Source organism: Diadema antillarum, unplaced genomic scaffold (assembly GCF_040938485.1).
Source record: "Diadema antillarum isolate AM-2024a unplaced genomic scaffold, OU_Dant_1.0 seq00001065_RagTag, whole genome shotgun sequence".
NCBI classification, from domain to species: Eukaryota; Metazoa; Echinodermata; class Echinoidea; order Diadematoida; family Diadematidae; genus Diadema; species Diadema antillarum.
In genome coordinates this window covers 12,150-26,128 of record NW_027271891.1, presented here as the reverse complement: position 1 = coordinate 26,128, position 13,979 = coordinate 12,150, and the positions used below count along the sequence as shown (strand labels likewise).

Here is a 13,979-nt window from a genome sequence, read left to right as displayed (position 1 = left end):
AGTTCGTGAATTCGAGATAAGACACTGCTCGAGTTGGGGCTTTTACGGATGACTCTTCGTCAGTGAAGAAAATGAAAGAGGAGCTTACCGAATTGAGGGAAACACTTAAGGCAGTAGTTACAACCATGCAGGCCATGCAACAGGTGGTTTCTTTCTTCCGGCGGGGTGTGATAGAACCGATGACATTCAATACACAGTTTGGCCACTTTCGATACAAAGTGATGCCTTTCTGCATCTCCTCTGCCAGCAAAATCTGGCAGTGAGCAATGATAGACGAGTTTGGGCAGCTTGAAGGGGTCGAGATAGTGGCTGACGATGTTTTGGTTTGGGGCGAAGACGTTCAGCAACATGACGCCCGCCTCTAAAAATTCTTGGAAAAAGTACATCAGTCAGGCTTCAAGCCGAACAAAGCGAAGTCAATCATTTGCTCAAGTCAGATTGAATACGTAGGGCACATTATCTCAAGCGAAGGCGCGAAGCCCAGCGCCGAGAGGGTGGAGTCTATCATCAAACTCCCATACCCGACAAACAAGAAGAAGTTGAGACATTCCTAGGTATGGTGACATACCTCAGAAAGTTCGTGCCAAACTTGTCCAAAGTCACTGCCCCCTTGCGCGAACCAACGAAGAAAGGTGTGGCCTGGCACTGGGAGCCTGAGCATGTGCAAGTGGTAGACAGGTTGAAGGCAAAGATCCTCTCCATGACCACACTCCAGCTTTACGATGCTACAACCCGTTTCCCTGGCAACCGACGCATCGAACGAGGGATGCGGAGCAGTGTTGATGCAAGATAACGATAACCCAATAGCGTATGCATCAAAATGCGTTAATGACGCAGAGCGAAACGATGCACCCATTGAGAAAGACATGTGTGCGATCTTGTTTGCATGTCATCGATTCCATGACTATGTCTATGCCAGAAGATAGTGATCTACACAGACCACAAGCCCATGATACGCATATTTCAGAAGCCGCTTGACAAACTTAGCCCCCGCCTACTGCCAACACGTAGCGAGCGCATACCTTCTGAACCGAGTGAAAGTGAAACTGCTCCAAAAAGTGTACAAAATAAGAAATGTTTTACACATTCATTTAGATGATAAACAGGATATTACTCACAAGAAAATAGTTGAGTAATTGAATATAGTTAATATCAAATTAAAACTATTGTACAGTTCCAGAAGTCATCGAGACATGTATCATAGTATAGTCGAGACCAGACAGTAATTAACTTCATTGACTTTCCATCACAATGCTCAAATGCTTATTGTAAATAGTATAAGTATGATTGATCACCGTCAATTGTTAATGTTATATGTTAACAACAAATGGTGTGTTTTATTATTTAGAACAATAGATTGTAGATTAGGAAGTGGAAAGAGAACCACAAATAAAAATAAAAACAGTGGAAAGAGAACCACGGTTACGTTTATGAACGAAATTGATGCTATTTTATTATGTTTCATATAATTGCTTAGAAATGCAAGGGAGTACTTGTAATGAAAGGGGAAATGTTAAATGCAAAGTAATGACAAAAACATTTTACACCAGGTTGATAAACAAGTAAGAACAATTATACCAAACTGATCATTATTGGAGATATGTTTAATATCAAGCAACCATTGAGAATTTGGACTCATTACATCTGGCTCCATAATTGCCAATAGAAGTAGCTATGAATGAACACCGGTACCAAAAGAAAATTCTTCACTCATGTTCGATTATTTAATATGTCGAATTTCAATATGATGACATCTATGCTTTGTGAAGTTGAATTATCTAATTGAATATGACTTCATGTTTATATTGGATTACTTTTGTGATAAAAGGGGAAGACGTGATGCACAGGTCTGATTCAGCAACACCCCTCTGTAAGTACCACCCACAATGACCCGTCTGTCTACCACTGACTTGGAAACTCCCACAGAGGCTTATCAATAAATCCTCACTCCTCATTTACAACTTGTCGGAGTCACACATGTCCTCCCTCTCCCTCTGTCTCGTAACCGCCAAACACACTTCCGACAGTTCTTGTTCCTTCAAGTGCAAGGGTAAATAAGTGATCCTGCTGCATGTTGATGCACAACGTGTTGTCCCTTATGACAATCCCTTATTGACAATCCATTTGAGACATCGCCAAGGTTGACAGAAACTTTGTCTGTTGACGGTACTTGAATGAATCACATGAGGACAATGATGTTGATTTCGTCCAAATGGAGTTGTTCTCAAAGAAGACTAAGGATATGGAGAGAATTCCTCCAACCAGTCTGGTTCCTACTCAACACAACTGTAGCTGTCCAAACTGCAGGTACAGTAATAGAGTTGGTATTGACTTGTCTTCATTGCTTTGCTAATTTGTCTTTTTCCTGGTAAGAACGAAACTTTTAGTGTTAGGGAAAAGTGAGTTCAAACCTGCAACACAGTAGTGTGCACAGGTTTCTAAATTAACCTCAACACATGGTCCCATTGGTCAAATCTGTAAACATAGCACACAAGAGTTAATTAGGATATCATTTCAGGAACCTCCTCACATGAATATCTTTTCCTTCATTTGAAAGACATTATTGAAAGAATGATAAAGTTAGCAACAAGTATACAAGTATTATGTCATCATGGTGACATTCTAAATGCCCTTGAAAAAACTTCAAAAGCAGAACATGGCTTGATGGAAACAACTGAAAAGTGACTGTAATATCTGCTGCACTTCACTAAAATATGCATAAAAGCATCATGACAAATGCGATAATATATCTATTTCAGACAAGATTTTATCAATGATAACAAATGAACTGGTATCAAATGATACTGAGGTTATCAAATTTACTAACAGGATATGCTCAGTAAGAAAGATCCCCTAACCTCATTTCATATTGGTAGTCATTGAGAGCATAATCTTTCAAAATTTCTAGAATTTTGATAAAACACTTTTCACTCACACACCCAAGATATCATGGGAAATTGCACAACTCACCAGGGGAAAAAAAAAAACTTTTCTAAAAAAGATTTTGTGTAGATAAGTCTCTTACAGTATTCAGTGTGTCAAGACATGCTTTATACATTCAGTCATTTTTAGGCTATGGGGCCCATTTCAAATAGATTGATCATAACAGTGACCTTACGCTTGATGGAATTCAAAGAAGTTACGCGCTATCTGCTCTTAAACCTGTGCTCTAAATCAAGTGTATCTTTATGAAGCAGACTTATGATCAATGTTGATTACACACTCAATTCACTGAGTTACACTGGATAAATCAAGTGTAAGATTAATTCTTAATGAAATGGGCCACTGCTGGTAACGTAATTACCCAAGTGTTGACTGCCAGAATATGACAAGTCTTGAACCACCCAAATCTACAAAGAGGAAAGCTTGGGATTGAACTTCTCTGATATGCAGTCCATTGTAACTTTTCTCCACTTCAAGTGGGCCCTGGTTTATAGAAAATAGAAAAAACAAAACAAAACAAATACAGAGACAATCAAAATGCTTACTCCACGACAGAGTAGAGACTGTAGTAATGAGATGAGTTAACTCAAGTAGCCATGGAAGTCAGTTTGTGATTATTAAAAGCTTTCAGCCATGGACACCTGTTCACTGTGAGTGTTCACCCTTCACTGGATTGGCAAGCAATGGGCATTCTTGGCAGATCTTTCCTGAAGCAGACCACGGTGACCAGCTACGAGGACTTCACGGCCAGGATTGCGTAGCAGCGTGGAGAGGTCACAGGGTCAAACAAGGGAACAATGCTGGCCATCTGGACATTGGGCTGAGAACGACAAACAGTCAAAATGGAATAAATATATGACTTGACCACAGGTACGTATATCATATGATTAATTGCATATCAAAACACTTAGAACTCTACACAAATATGCAATTCTGAGCACTAACCTCTCATCAATCATATGGAAAAGCACAGAAAAGAAAGAGCATAATAAAAAAAGAAAGAGCATACCTAGGATCCCTTTATCTTACCTTGTTTTTGGATATGTCAACCATTCCCAAATCAATTTTCATCAAACAAACTTAAAATTCCTCATAGGATGGTATGCTCCGTAATCTTTCATAAGTGGTTTCTCAGTACCTTGCAAAAAGTTTAAAGCTCAATCCCCATCCCTGCCAATAGTATACCATCCCTTTAACATCAATGTCACCCTATACTACCAGGTACCATTGTGTGTTTCTGTGAGGGGGAGGAGTCTGAGTGTGGGTTCACCTGTTCTCTGAGGTAGGCGAGTCTGTCCAGGAGAATGAGAGCTTCAATGCTTGGAGCTAAGGACGCCCTCAGCTGGTTGTATGCTTCAAGGTTCCTGTAGAAAGGCCGGTATCGTTCCTCATACCCTTCTATCACACAATCAGAGAGCTGTGGACAAGAACGAGAGCTTGAAGAGGTCAAAGGTCAGATGTCGCAACACTAACCACATTGACCTTTCCTGAATAAATGCATAATTTCCTATGAGCGACTTTTTCTTTTCTAATTCAATGACAGCATAATCAAGCATTACATCAACACTATGATGCCTGTAAAGAGACATGATAAACTGCATTTTAACTATTAAACCAATGCCAACTCTTAACATAATTGTAAAATTCTACAAAGTGTGAAATATACTGCAGCATTTACCCATTTAAGTGAAATTAGCTTTCAGGTGGGAGGGGGAGCATGCAGAGAAAATAGAATGAATTAATAGAAGTGTAAATACTAACATATAGAAATATAAGCAACTTGATGTGAAATGTGATATATACATGTACTACATTGATCACATATCAAATGCAAAATGAAAATACATACACAAACATGAAAATAGGAAGAATGAGGGAAAACATGTTTTGTAAACACAATACAAAAAAAAATTAAAAAATGGAAATGAAATGTCACAGACCTTTGACTCATCCAAGCCAAGCTTTTTCAGAGCTCTCCTTGTGTACTCCAGAAATGTCTTACACTTTGGAGCCAGCTTCCCAATGACTTGCTTCCTATAGGAATGATCAAACAAAAACAAAACCAAAGTGACGCATGGCCAGAGAAAGACTGTAGAGATGCACAATTGTAATAATTTTTTTTTTCATTTTGAAGAATACTCAACTTAACTTTGAATTGAGTATTTGGGAATTTGCTCTCTTAATAATGGTAAAGCTGTATGTAAACTCCACATTCAACCTTTTATCTGTGCTGCACTTCCCACACAAGGCATTTGTCCTATTTGTTAAACAAGAAAGGGCCTCCTCAGCAATGGAGAAGCATTGCAACAGAGTCATCAAAATTTCATTATCAGCTGAATGTGAGTTGCACATCTGTGAACAACTGTGTACTCTGAAAAACTGTACATGTATTTTCATTCAAATGTTGTCCTTTAAATCTGTACAATGTTGACTGTGAAGCTTTGCCATGTCTATTGATCCATAATGTGCCTCTGCAAACAAAGTGTCTGCACGGCATGGTGCAATGTGCCTGTTTTGTATGGAAGATTACTCCATTATTAATGTAAGCCCTCAGCATCACAATGTTACTTGTTTGCCTGTTATACTTGAGAGGTTATTCCAAACATGTTCATATACATGGCAAGCTGCCATGCACATATTTTCCCACAACTGGCACACCCCTACAGTACAAAACACATTGTATTCATGGTTAATGTAGTTCAAGGGGTCATAGTTTTAGTTGTCTGCCTGCTAAGAAAAGCTGGTGCCGAGTTCACCCACTGCTATCTATCCTTCTATTTGACTCTGTATTGAGGATTAACATTTCTGGGCCCCATTTCATAAAATATATTAGAACAGCAACACTTGCTGGAATGACAACTTCCAATAGCAACAGCCAATCAGGAAGCTGGATTCTTGTCGTTACTATGACAATTGCCATCCCAGCAAGAGTTGCTATCATATCAACTTTTTATGAAATGGGGCCCTGGTTGGCACCTACAATTGTACATACTAGGAACATTACAGCTTAGCAGAGTGACAAACACATACAGAACTCTCTGTGCAGTATGTGCTTGTCACTCTTGTCATTTCTGGGGCAAATTATTTGCTCTATAGGGCCCCATTTTTTTATCTCTCTCTTCTTACTTTAGAACACAATAGATTTTCATCTTTAAAACAAAGTAGTATTTGAAAAGTATAATCTATGTTTCACATGTTGTGTTTTAACTGATGAAATATATGTTATTCTTATACCATTCTACAATGTATACACCATTATTGCAATTCAGCTACTCAGCTATGAAGATGATTGAATAAACCATGAACTGAACACAACAACAGCACTATCTGACAATAAAAAAGTTGATAAAACAATATAAATATCTTGTAATCATCATTATGAATTTACAAATTTTGAAGACATAATCATGATTAAGATAATATCTTCATCTTTTTTTATAAGGCATCAATGCTGGTATGCAACAAGTTTATACTGGGAAATAGCCCTTCTCACTAATGATAAATGAAGTGTTTACTTGATCTTATTTACAGGTAGCAAAATATGAAATATTCTATAGCCTTTCTGGTTTGTTTGAAAGCCTTGGCGTAGTTGGGTATAGAAAAGTTTCTTGAAGGGTTTAGATAATGCAACATAAAAACCACTTTACATTTCTGTTTCAGCACTCCCACTACAACAATACAGTACTTTATACCTACAGTGCACAATGGCTGTTTTTTGTTCACTGGCATGATCACAATGTTTTTGTTTTTGTTTTTGTTTTTCATATAAAAATTAATACTGGTACATCAAATATCTAATCATGAAATTGGGGGGGGGGGGGGGGGGGACCTCCCTGATGGTACACTTAGTTTTGTACAAGACTGAGAGCCAGAATGATCTCATGTTTAGCAAGCCAAGTCATGAGGCAAAGCATCCCATGCATGAATGTCTTGAGGCATAAACTAACCTACAGTGTAAGTCAGTAAATGCATCAACCAACACAAGATTACTATATGCAACTAAATAGGGGATGAAGGGAGAGTTTAAGTGGGTGTTAAACCTACACCTGCCTGTACAATCATCAGAGTCATCAAATATTAGAACACCCACCTGGTTGGAATTACATAATGCTCTTTGCAGATGACTTGCAGCACGGCCCGGTAGAACAAACCTTTTACATTTAATGAGTCCCCAGCAGCAACTCTCTCTGCAGCCTGTCAATTCATTATTTAAACAAACAAGAGGAACATGGAAGAATTATAGAATACAATATCCTAAGGACACTTCAGTATAACAGAAGTAAAATGTTACACCCTACTGTCATCTACAGCATGATGTGGCTAAAAATATACACTGTAGATCACATGTATTCAACAATATGACTTGACACTATGGTAGTGGTATAATCTTGGCAATTATTGCATCTTGTTGTCTTACTCTATGAAAAGTAGCATACACGTACATGCGTGTGTGTGTGTTATATTGCAATTCTGGTACCGGAGTGCCTTACATTGTGCTACTTGTCATTGTAGAAAATAAAAATGGCCTTGGTGCCCTTTTGACCAGAATTAGCTGCCCTTTAAAAGTGGCCTTAATGCCTTTTTGATTGGCCCTGATGCCCATTGAAATTATGGGGTATCTGAGGCCACTTTGCCCCAAGCTAAAAGTGCTCTTTTAAACATGGCCTTGACCTTCAAAAATCTTATCTTGAGCCCTGCTGTTCTTTTGTAAGAGACAAATGATAACATGTATTGAAGGAGAAATCATTGACAAATGATACACATGTACATAGCTGAGTAGTTATATGTAGTCATATAAACCTTGATTGACATACTGTATTTGAGAGATCGAAAGGAATGTTACAAAAAGTAGGGTTTGATCGTAACCAAGGGGAGAAGAAGAAAACAAAAAATGAAATTCTATATTCTGCAACTCTATACAGTGGTAGTTGTAGCTTTAAAATAGAGATTCTTTCTACAATGTTTGACAGAAGAATTTCCCTTTGATGCATCATTAGACCCACAAGTATTTGTGAAACAAAAATTTTACAGATGGCTTTCATACACATTAAAGGTCCAGTTTACCTTTGGGAGCAGTCATTTGAAAAACATTCAAGATATCGCCTTTCATGCATATGTGTAGGTCTGTTGTACCACAAAACACCCTCCCATATAAAAGTTTTGCAATAAATCCCAAGATATAAGGAGATGTCAGTATTTTTCTCAATGAACCGTAACGGTATACGGTTTAGTCTGGAAACATTTTTATTATAACTTATGTTCACATTTTGTATATCTAACAATACTTAGCATCGATTTTATTGATTCAAATTTTCACAGTGGTTGTTTCTATCCCTAACTCATATTTTAGAACTATTTTAAAGCAGTAAAGCTGGGTTTTTGTTTCATCTGCAAATGGTAAATTATGCCTTTAAGCCAAATTTAACAATGTGTGACATAATTGTAAAGGGTCTGACATTGACATGATGATTTGCTACAAATGTATCACACGATCTGAAATATTTTTGTCTGTCATCATGTCTGATAATCACACTAACCATGCAAGCTGTCATGCGAGCACCCCTCCCCAGGGCAAAGTGTCTTTCTCTCAGCCAGTTGCTCATAGGGAAGCCGTAGGATGTCCCCATCTCCACACCGGGATGCTCACGGTCCCACTCATCGGTCTTAGCAAACTCCTCTGTGACGTGATGATAGCAGCAACCAACACCACAAAGGCACTGAATTCTGGGATTGGCCACAAAGATCCTCAACATGGAGGGCGCTAGATTGCCACATGTGTGCAGACCAACCATCATGAATGGCTTTTGGACCATCAGCAGGAATATGATCAAGGAAAGAATTATACACTAATATAAATGACAATGCATTCCACGTTACAAGCATATTCATTGAAAAAGATGGAAAGTCATAAATGTCAACACATTCTTAACAAAATAACAAATACCTGAAACAATATCTCTTCATACATTGTAATTCCAAGTTTTGATTTAAAAAATAGATATCATAAACTCATAGTTTGTATGAGGTTTCAGCACTTAACCCATAGAGGACGAGCTGATTTGTTATAACAGACGTTTCCCATAGACACTTGCCAGAGTTTTCTCTGGACTAGTCTTCAATGGGTTAAAGTGAAAAGACAACTAAAAGACAGTGAATCAAAGTATGACTGTAATGTGGTATCAATGTACGGAGCTTCAGTTTTTAACACACAGTACAAAGAACATGAAATCATGACATAGAAAGGCATTATAACCTGATTCTAACATGCTTCAGTGCTGTGTCCTGAATTGCTCAATTTCTACCTCCACTGACAAGAGGCCCATTCAAATTTCAGAGATCTTTAGACTACTTTGCAGGGGAAGTGGTACAACTGCTAATCTGCCAAAAGGTTTTGTGTGCACAGTGGATGCACACTGAACAATTGGTTTAAACATGTAGATATACCGTGTATATAAAAATACCTAAAAGAATTAACAGATCTCAGCTTTGAAAACTACACTTGTATATACCTCTGTCAAGTCAAAGTGACTCGCCTCTTGATCTGACCCCAAAATGTCCCCAATGTCAGTTTCCTCATCCACATAGCCAGTCAGGGAGACAAATGCTCCAGACTCTTCTCTTGTTTTCCTTAATTTCCTCTGGTCTGAAACATCTTCACTATTGACAGTTTCTGTTTGACATGACTGCTGGCAGGATCTACTCTGGCCTTGGTCAGAATCTGGCTCTTGAGAAGAGTTTGTGACATGGTGACATGGTAACACACTAATTTCGGTTGAAACAGCTGGGGAATCCGCTTTACCGGTCGTAGACAAGAGCTTGTCATTTGAAAGATAATTCTCAGGTGAAGAATAATTCCCTTCATACCTGCATGCTGGGATTGTAGAAGGATTTGACGCTAATCTGTTTACCATGGACGAGGACTGCGGAGACACTGGCTGAGATGCAGGCAACGAGGATTCTCCTCTTTCGCTGCCGACAGATTCACAATTAAAGTTTGTAGTCAATGGTGATACCAAAGATTCAGGTACAGACTGTAGATTGGCTGATGATAAACGAGGTAGACAAGATTCCTTAAGTTTGTCACTATACGACAGTACACTGTCATCCGCAGACGAGGAAACTAACGACGCACCTGTAGGTATGTTTGAAGTGAATGAGTCAGCTTCACTTCCAACATTGCACACTGTGTCACACCCTGGATCCATTTTGAAGCGATTATTGTCATTTGACAAACTTGCCCCTGATTTTGTTTCTTGTGGTGAAGCATTTGGAATATCACTACTGACAGCAACATTCTGAGCCAAGTTTCGAATGATTCCATTCCACTGTTTATCCAGACGATTGCTTCGTTTAAGGGCACCAAAAGTGTTGATCTCCGAGACATCTACACTGGCCACTGTCAGTCCGTATTGCTTGGAGAGAAACTGGCCCAGGTATCCTTTGCCACTTCCAATGTCGATAACCTGATGTCGAGGGCCAGAGCATACAAAAAAATAGAAAATTATATATTTTTAAATACAAATATTCATTATCAACCTGTTACAAATTTATAACTTTATAACTTTACAGTGATCACAATCACATGATCTAAAAGTAGAACACTCTCATCATCAGCGTGTGGGTTAACCTGGGGCGCTGTAACCAGTAACTACAGTTCAGTTGTACATAGATGTGTTGGGGTCACCGGTGCAGTCACGTGTGGGTGTTCCATTACAAAATTACAATCTTTATAAAAAAATAACTTCATGTATGCATGTTATCTCAGCTACTGGCTGGTGGACCACAGCAAATTCTCAGCAGTATCGCCATGACAAGATGACTTTAAGTGAACATCGATCTGACTTTAAAAATGACTAATAATGTAATGATATTCAATTCAATTTCACTGTAGACCTTGACATCTAGAGACAAGAGTAGATCTGTGCCAAATCATGCAAAAAAATTAACCCTACATTGTACATCACATTATGATGTAATTCAAATTGTAGAACATAAACTTATTCAAGCCCCCTGGCCCTGTTGGCACTATGTACAGTACCATAAGCTGGCAGAGGAGCAAGTAGCCCGACCAGGCCAGATGCCATGTGCAGCCATAGTTTAGTAAAATTAGCAGTACACTGTACAGTAGGTAGCTACATTACAGTGACAGGGCTGTGAGTGTAATAATCAACGGGCAAGATGACATATTAAATATTATCACCCATACAGAGGATTTTTAGAGCCCAAATACAAGTGTTATTTTGTCGACGCACCTCATAACCTCCAACCCACTAACAGAAAGGTTGTTGAACTCGACCAATATTTAAAGGGGATGGCTAGTAACCTATCAGTGGGAATCAGTGGGAATGCTGAGGGATGATTGTTCCATTCCTTGTGGGATTCATTTAAGAGTACTATATATCTACTGTTGTGTGAAAATTATTTGCTTCAGAATGATCTCATATTCAAGTAATGTGCACAGATTAATGTTCCGTCACTGACCAGGCACGCTAACCTGGAAAGATTAAACTGCACATTACTTGAATATGAGACCATTCTGAAGCAAATAATTTTCACACAACAATAGATATGTACTCTTAAATGAATCCCACAAGGATTGGAACAATCATCCTCCAGCATTCCCACTGATTCCCACTAATCAGTTACTAGCCATCCCCTTTAAAATATTGGACAGCAAGAGGGGGATTCCCCAAAGTTTTTATAAACTGCACCGTGATTGGTTGAGATACATGTATGTGTATATACAAGATGACCCAAAATATGAAGTAAAAAATGTCTGTGATTGGTCAATCACAAATTAACTAATGATGTCGTTTTTTCTAAGATTCTATGTTAATACAACTTACAAATTTCATATATTGATTAGTTAAAACTGTACATCAAAATACCGTAGTTATGGGTAAACTTGGCCCAGTGGGTAAAGTCGGCCCCCAGCGCGCGCAGTACAAGTAGATCTAGTTGTACTGCGCGCGCTGGTGGCCGACTTTACCCGCTAGGCCGAGTTTACCCATAACTACGGTACATAGATCACTGTTTTATCTGGGAATGAAATAGATTAACTTGCACTGAAGCCCATGTCAGGATCAAGTACAGTAGGAGACCATACAGCACTCAGTCTCAGAGACAGAAAGGGTACCGTAAAAGTGGATATTTTTGCGTGACTAATTTTTCGCGCTTGGCCAGGTCGGAAGAGTTTCGCGTGTTTTTAATTCCGCGGAATCAAGACATCACGCACAGGCACATATGGCAAGCAAAAATATTCGCGTGCTTTTATTTTCGCGCTAGTTTCTGGTTGCGCGAAATGCGCGAAAATTTGAACACCGCGAAAATTTCCACTTTTACAGTAAGTGAAAATACACTTGTATTCTTTGCTAAAATCCTCTGCTCTGTACTCACTGTAGGATAACAATGATAATATTGGATGTCCTATTTTCGGTTATTACATTAACAAGGAAATATTGGACTTGTTAAGCAAAAATGATATGATATTGGACTCGTCTTCGACTCGTCCAATATTTGTTTGTGCATAGCTCGTCCAATATTTCCTTGTATTAACCGTAGTCAAGGCCATCCAATATTCATATAACTAAGGCATTGTCTACTACCCTAGACTACAAACGTACTTTCTACCACCACAAGTACCGTGCTAGCACTAGTAGTACCCAGGTACTACTAACGTGCCAGGCCTACTACATACCTGGTTTATTTCCATGGCTGCAGAAAATGCAGAGCAAACATGGGCCATGACAGCAACTTCGTGTGATTTCTTTTTCCCCATGATTCGCTTTGCCAACTCATTGTTCACTCTGTATTCGTCTGCACGCCCATGTTGCTCAGCCCCAGTCGAAATCGTGGAATCACCCCTACCGCCACGGCCCGCCGGCGCCGGAGCACCAGGGGTAGCTTGCCTGCCGGTGCTGCTTTCGATGAACCGATCAGCATCGTTGACAAAATCCACACATGTTGGGGCATTCAGACGATTATTCCTGGCCAAGTTGCAGAAGTTTTCTACTTTCTGAAATTCATCTCGCCTTCTATCGCTATCATAATTATTAAACACATGCCCCCTGGGCAAACTTATGAGTTCCTCATCTGTCAGTTTTAAACATTCATCAGCGAACTTCTGATCAATGGAGGCGACATTTTGAGTCCACATGTCTCGCGTGAAAAAGCTCACCGTGCTCTCTTCAGCGATGGTTTTGAATTTGGACAAGGAATTCACAATTCCTTCCATCATTCGTCGCTTATCCCAGTCATTCCGGCAGTCATTCCTTTTATCGAGACCATGGTATACGGTGGGGACTAGAACTTCAGTGTATTTGATTATCACGATTAGGCAATGTGCACTTTACGGCCCGATTATGCAGCTCCTAGCTATCAGTGTCGCGCACGCACCCGTGCTTACACAGGGCGCAACCATCTTACATTGTACACAAAGTGCTCAAGAGGTGGCGGAGTGTGTTTTTGAAAAGGGGGCGGGCAATAGAGTCAAAATGAGCATATAGGCATAATTATATACCAAACATATAACCTTATGAAACAAATAATCAAAATTATCAAGAAATAATTTCAAAAAGGATGTGAAAAGTGAAATATAAATGACCAAGAGTCATTCGATTTCCTATTTTCAATTGCCTTTCAATTAAGTGCACTCACCATGTGATTTCACGATTTTCTCCCATTTAGGCCTTTATCCATTACAGTTGCTGAACAGGCTTTGATGAGAAGCACCGTCAAGTATAATTAGGTATAGGCCTAATAGACCCTAAACATGACATATGTAATAAGCGAGTTTAAAAATAAATGAGAATGCACATGAGACGCATTCAAAATCACATCAGCATTGTTACTTACTATATATAGGTTTTGCTATGCATTTGAATAATGTAAAGGCGTTGAAGCGGCGATTTTAGTCACTGTATATACATGGGCCTACACTCTCACGGTTCATTTCATTCTTTGAGTATTCAGTTTTATTTCATGTCATTCCTTTTAGATTTGATCTCATTCAATTCAGAGAGAAATTCATTCAATTT

At 39.0% G+C, this 13,979-nt stretch overlaps 1 protein-coding gene across 1 annotated transcript; it reads right to left on the bottom strand.

Moving 5' to 3' along the window:
- Positions 1 to 3,673: 3,673 nt before the first annotated feature.
- LOC139743286 (probable methyltransferase-like protein 25) lies at positions 3,674 to 13,177 on the bottom strand. The gene is made up of 7 exons (XM_071653780.1): positions 12,641 to 13,177; positions 9,453 to 10,406; positions 8,481 to 8,744; positions 7,034 to 7,137; positions 4,884 to 4,977; positions 4,214 to 4,360; positions 3,674 to 3,763 (listed from the first exon to the last, which is right to left on the bottom strand). Exons 1-7 carry the CDS (start codon positions 13,175 to 13,177, stop codon positions 3,674 to 3,676), a joined length of 2,190 nt encoding a protein of 729 aa, XP_071509881.1.
- Positions 13,178 to 13,979: the final 802 nt, after the last annotated feature.

Bases quoted from the DNA above. Each gene is read 5' to 3' on its own strand.
- LOC139743286 (XM_071653780.1), bottom strand. From the start codon at position 13,177: ATGGAAGGAATTGTGAATTCCTTGTCCAAATTCAAAACCATCGCTGAA. The intron at 4,978-7,033 runs GTGGGTGTTCTA...TCATTCCTATAG, and splicing joins CATTATGTAATTCCAACCAG to GAAGCAAGTCATTGGGAAGC. The intron at 4,361-4,883 runs GTCTGTGACATT...TCTTGTCCACAG, and splicing joins TTGGCTTGGATGAGTCAAAG to CTCTCTGATTGTGTGATAGA.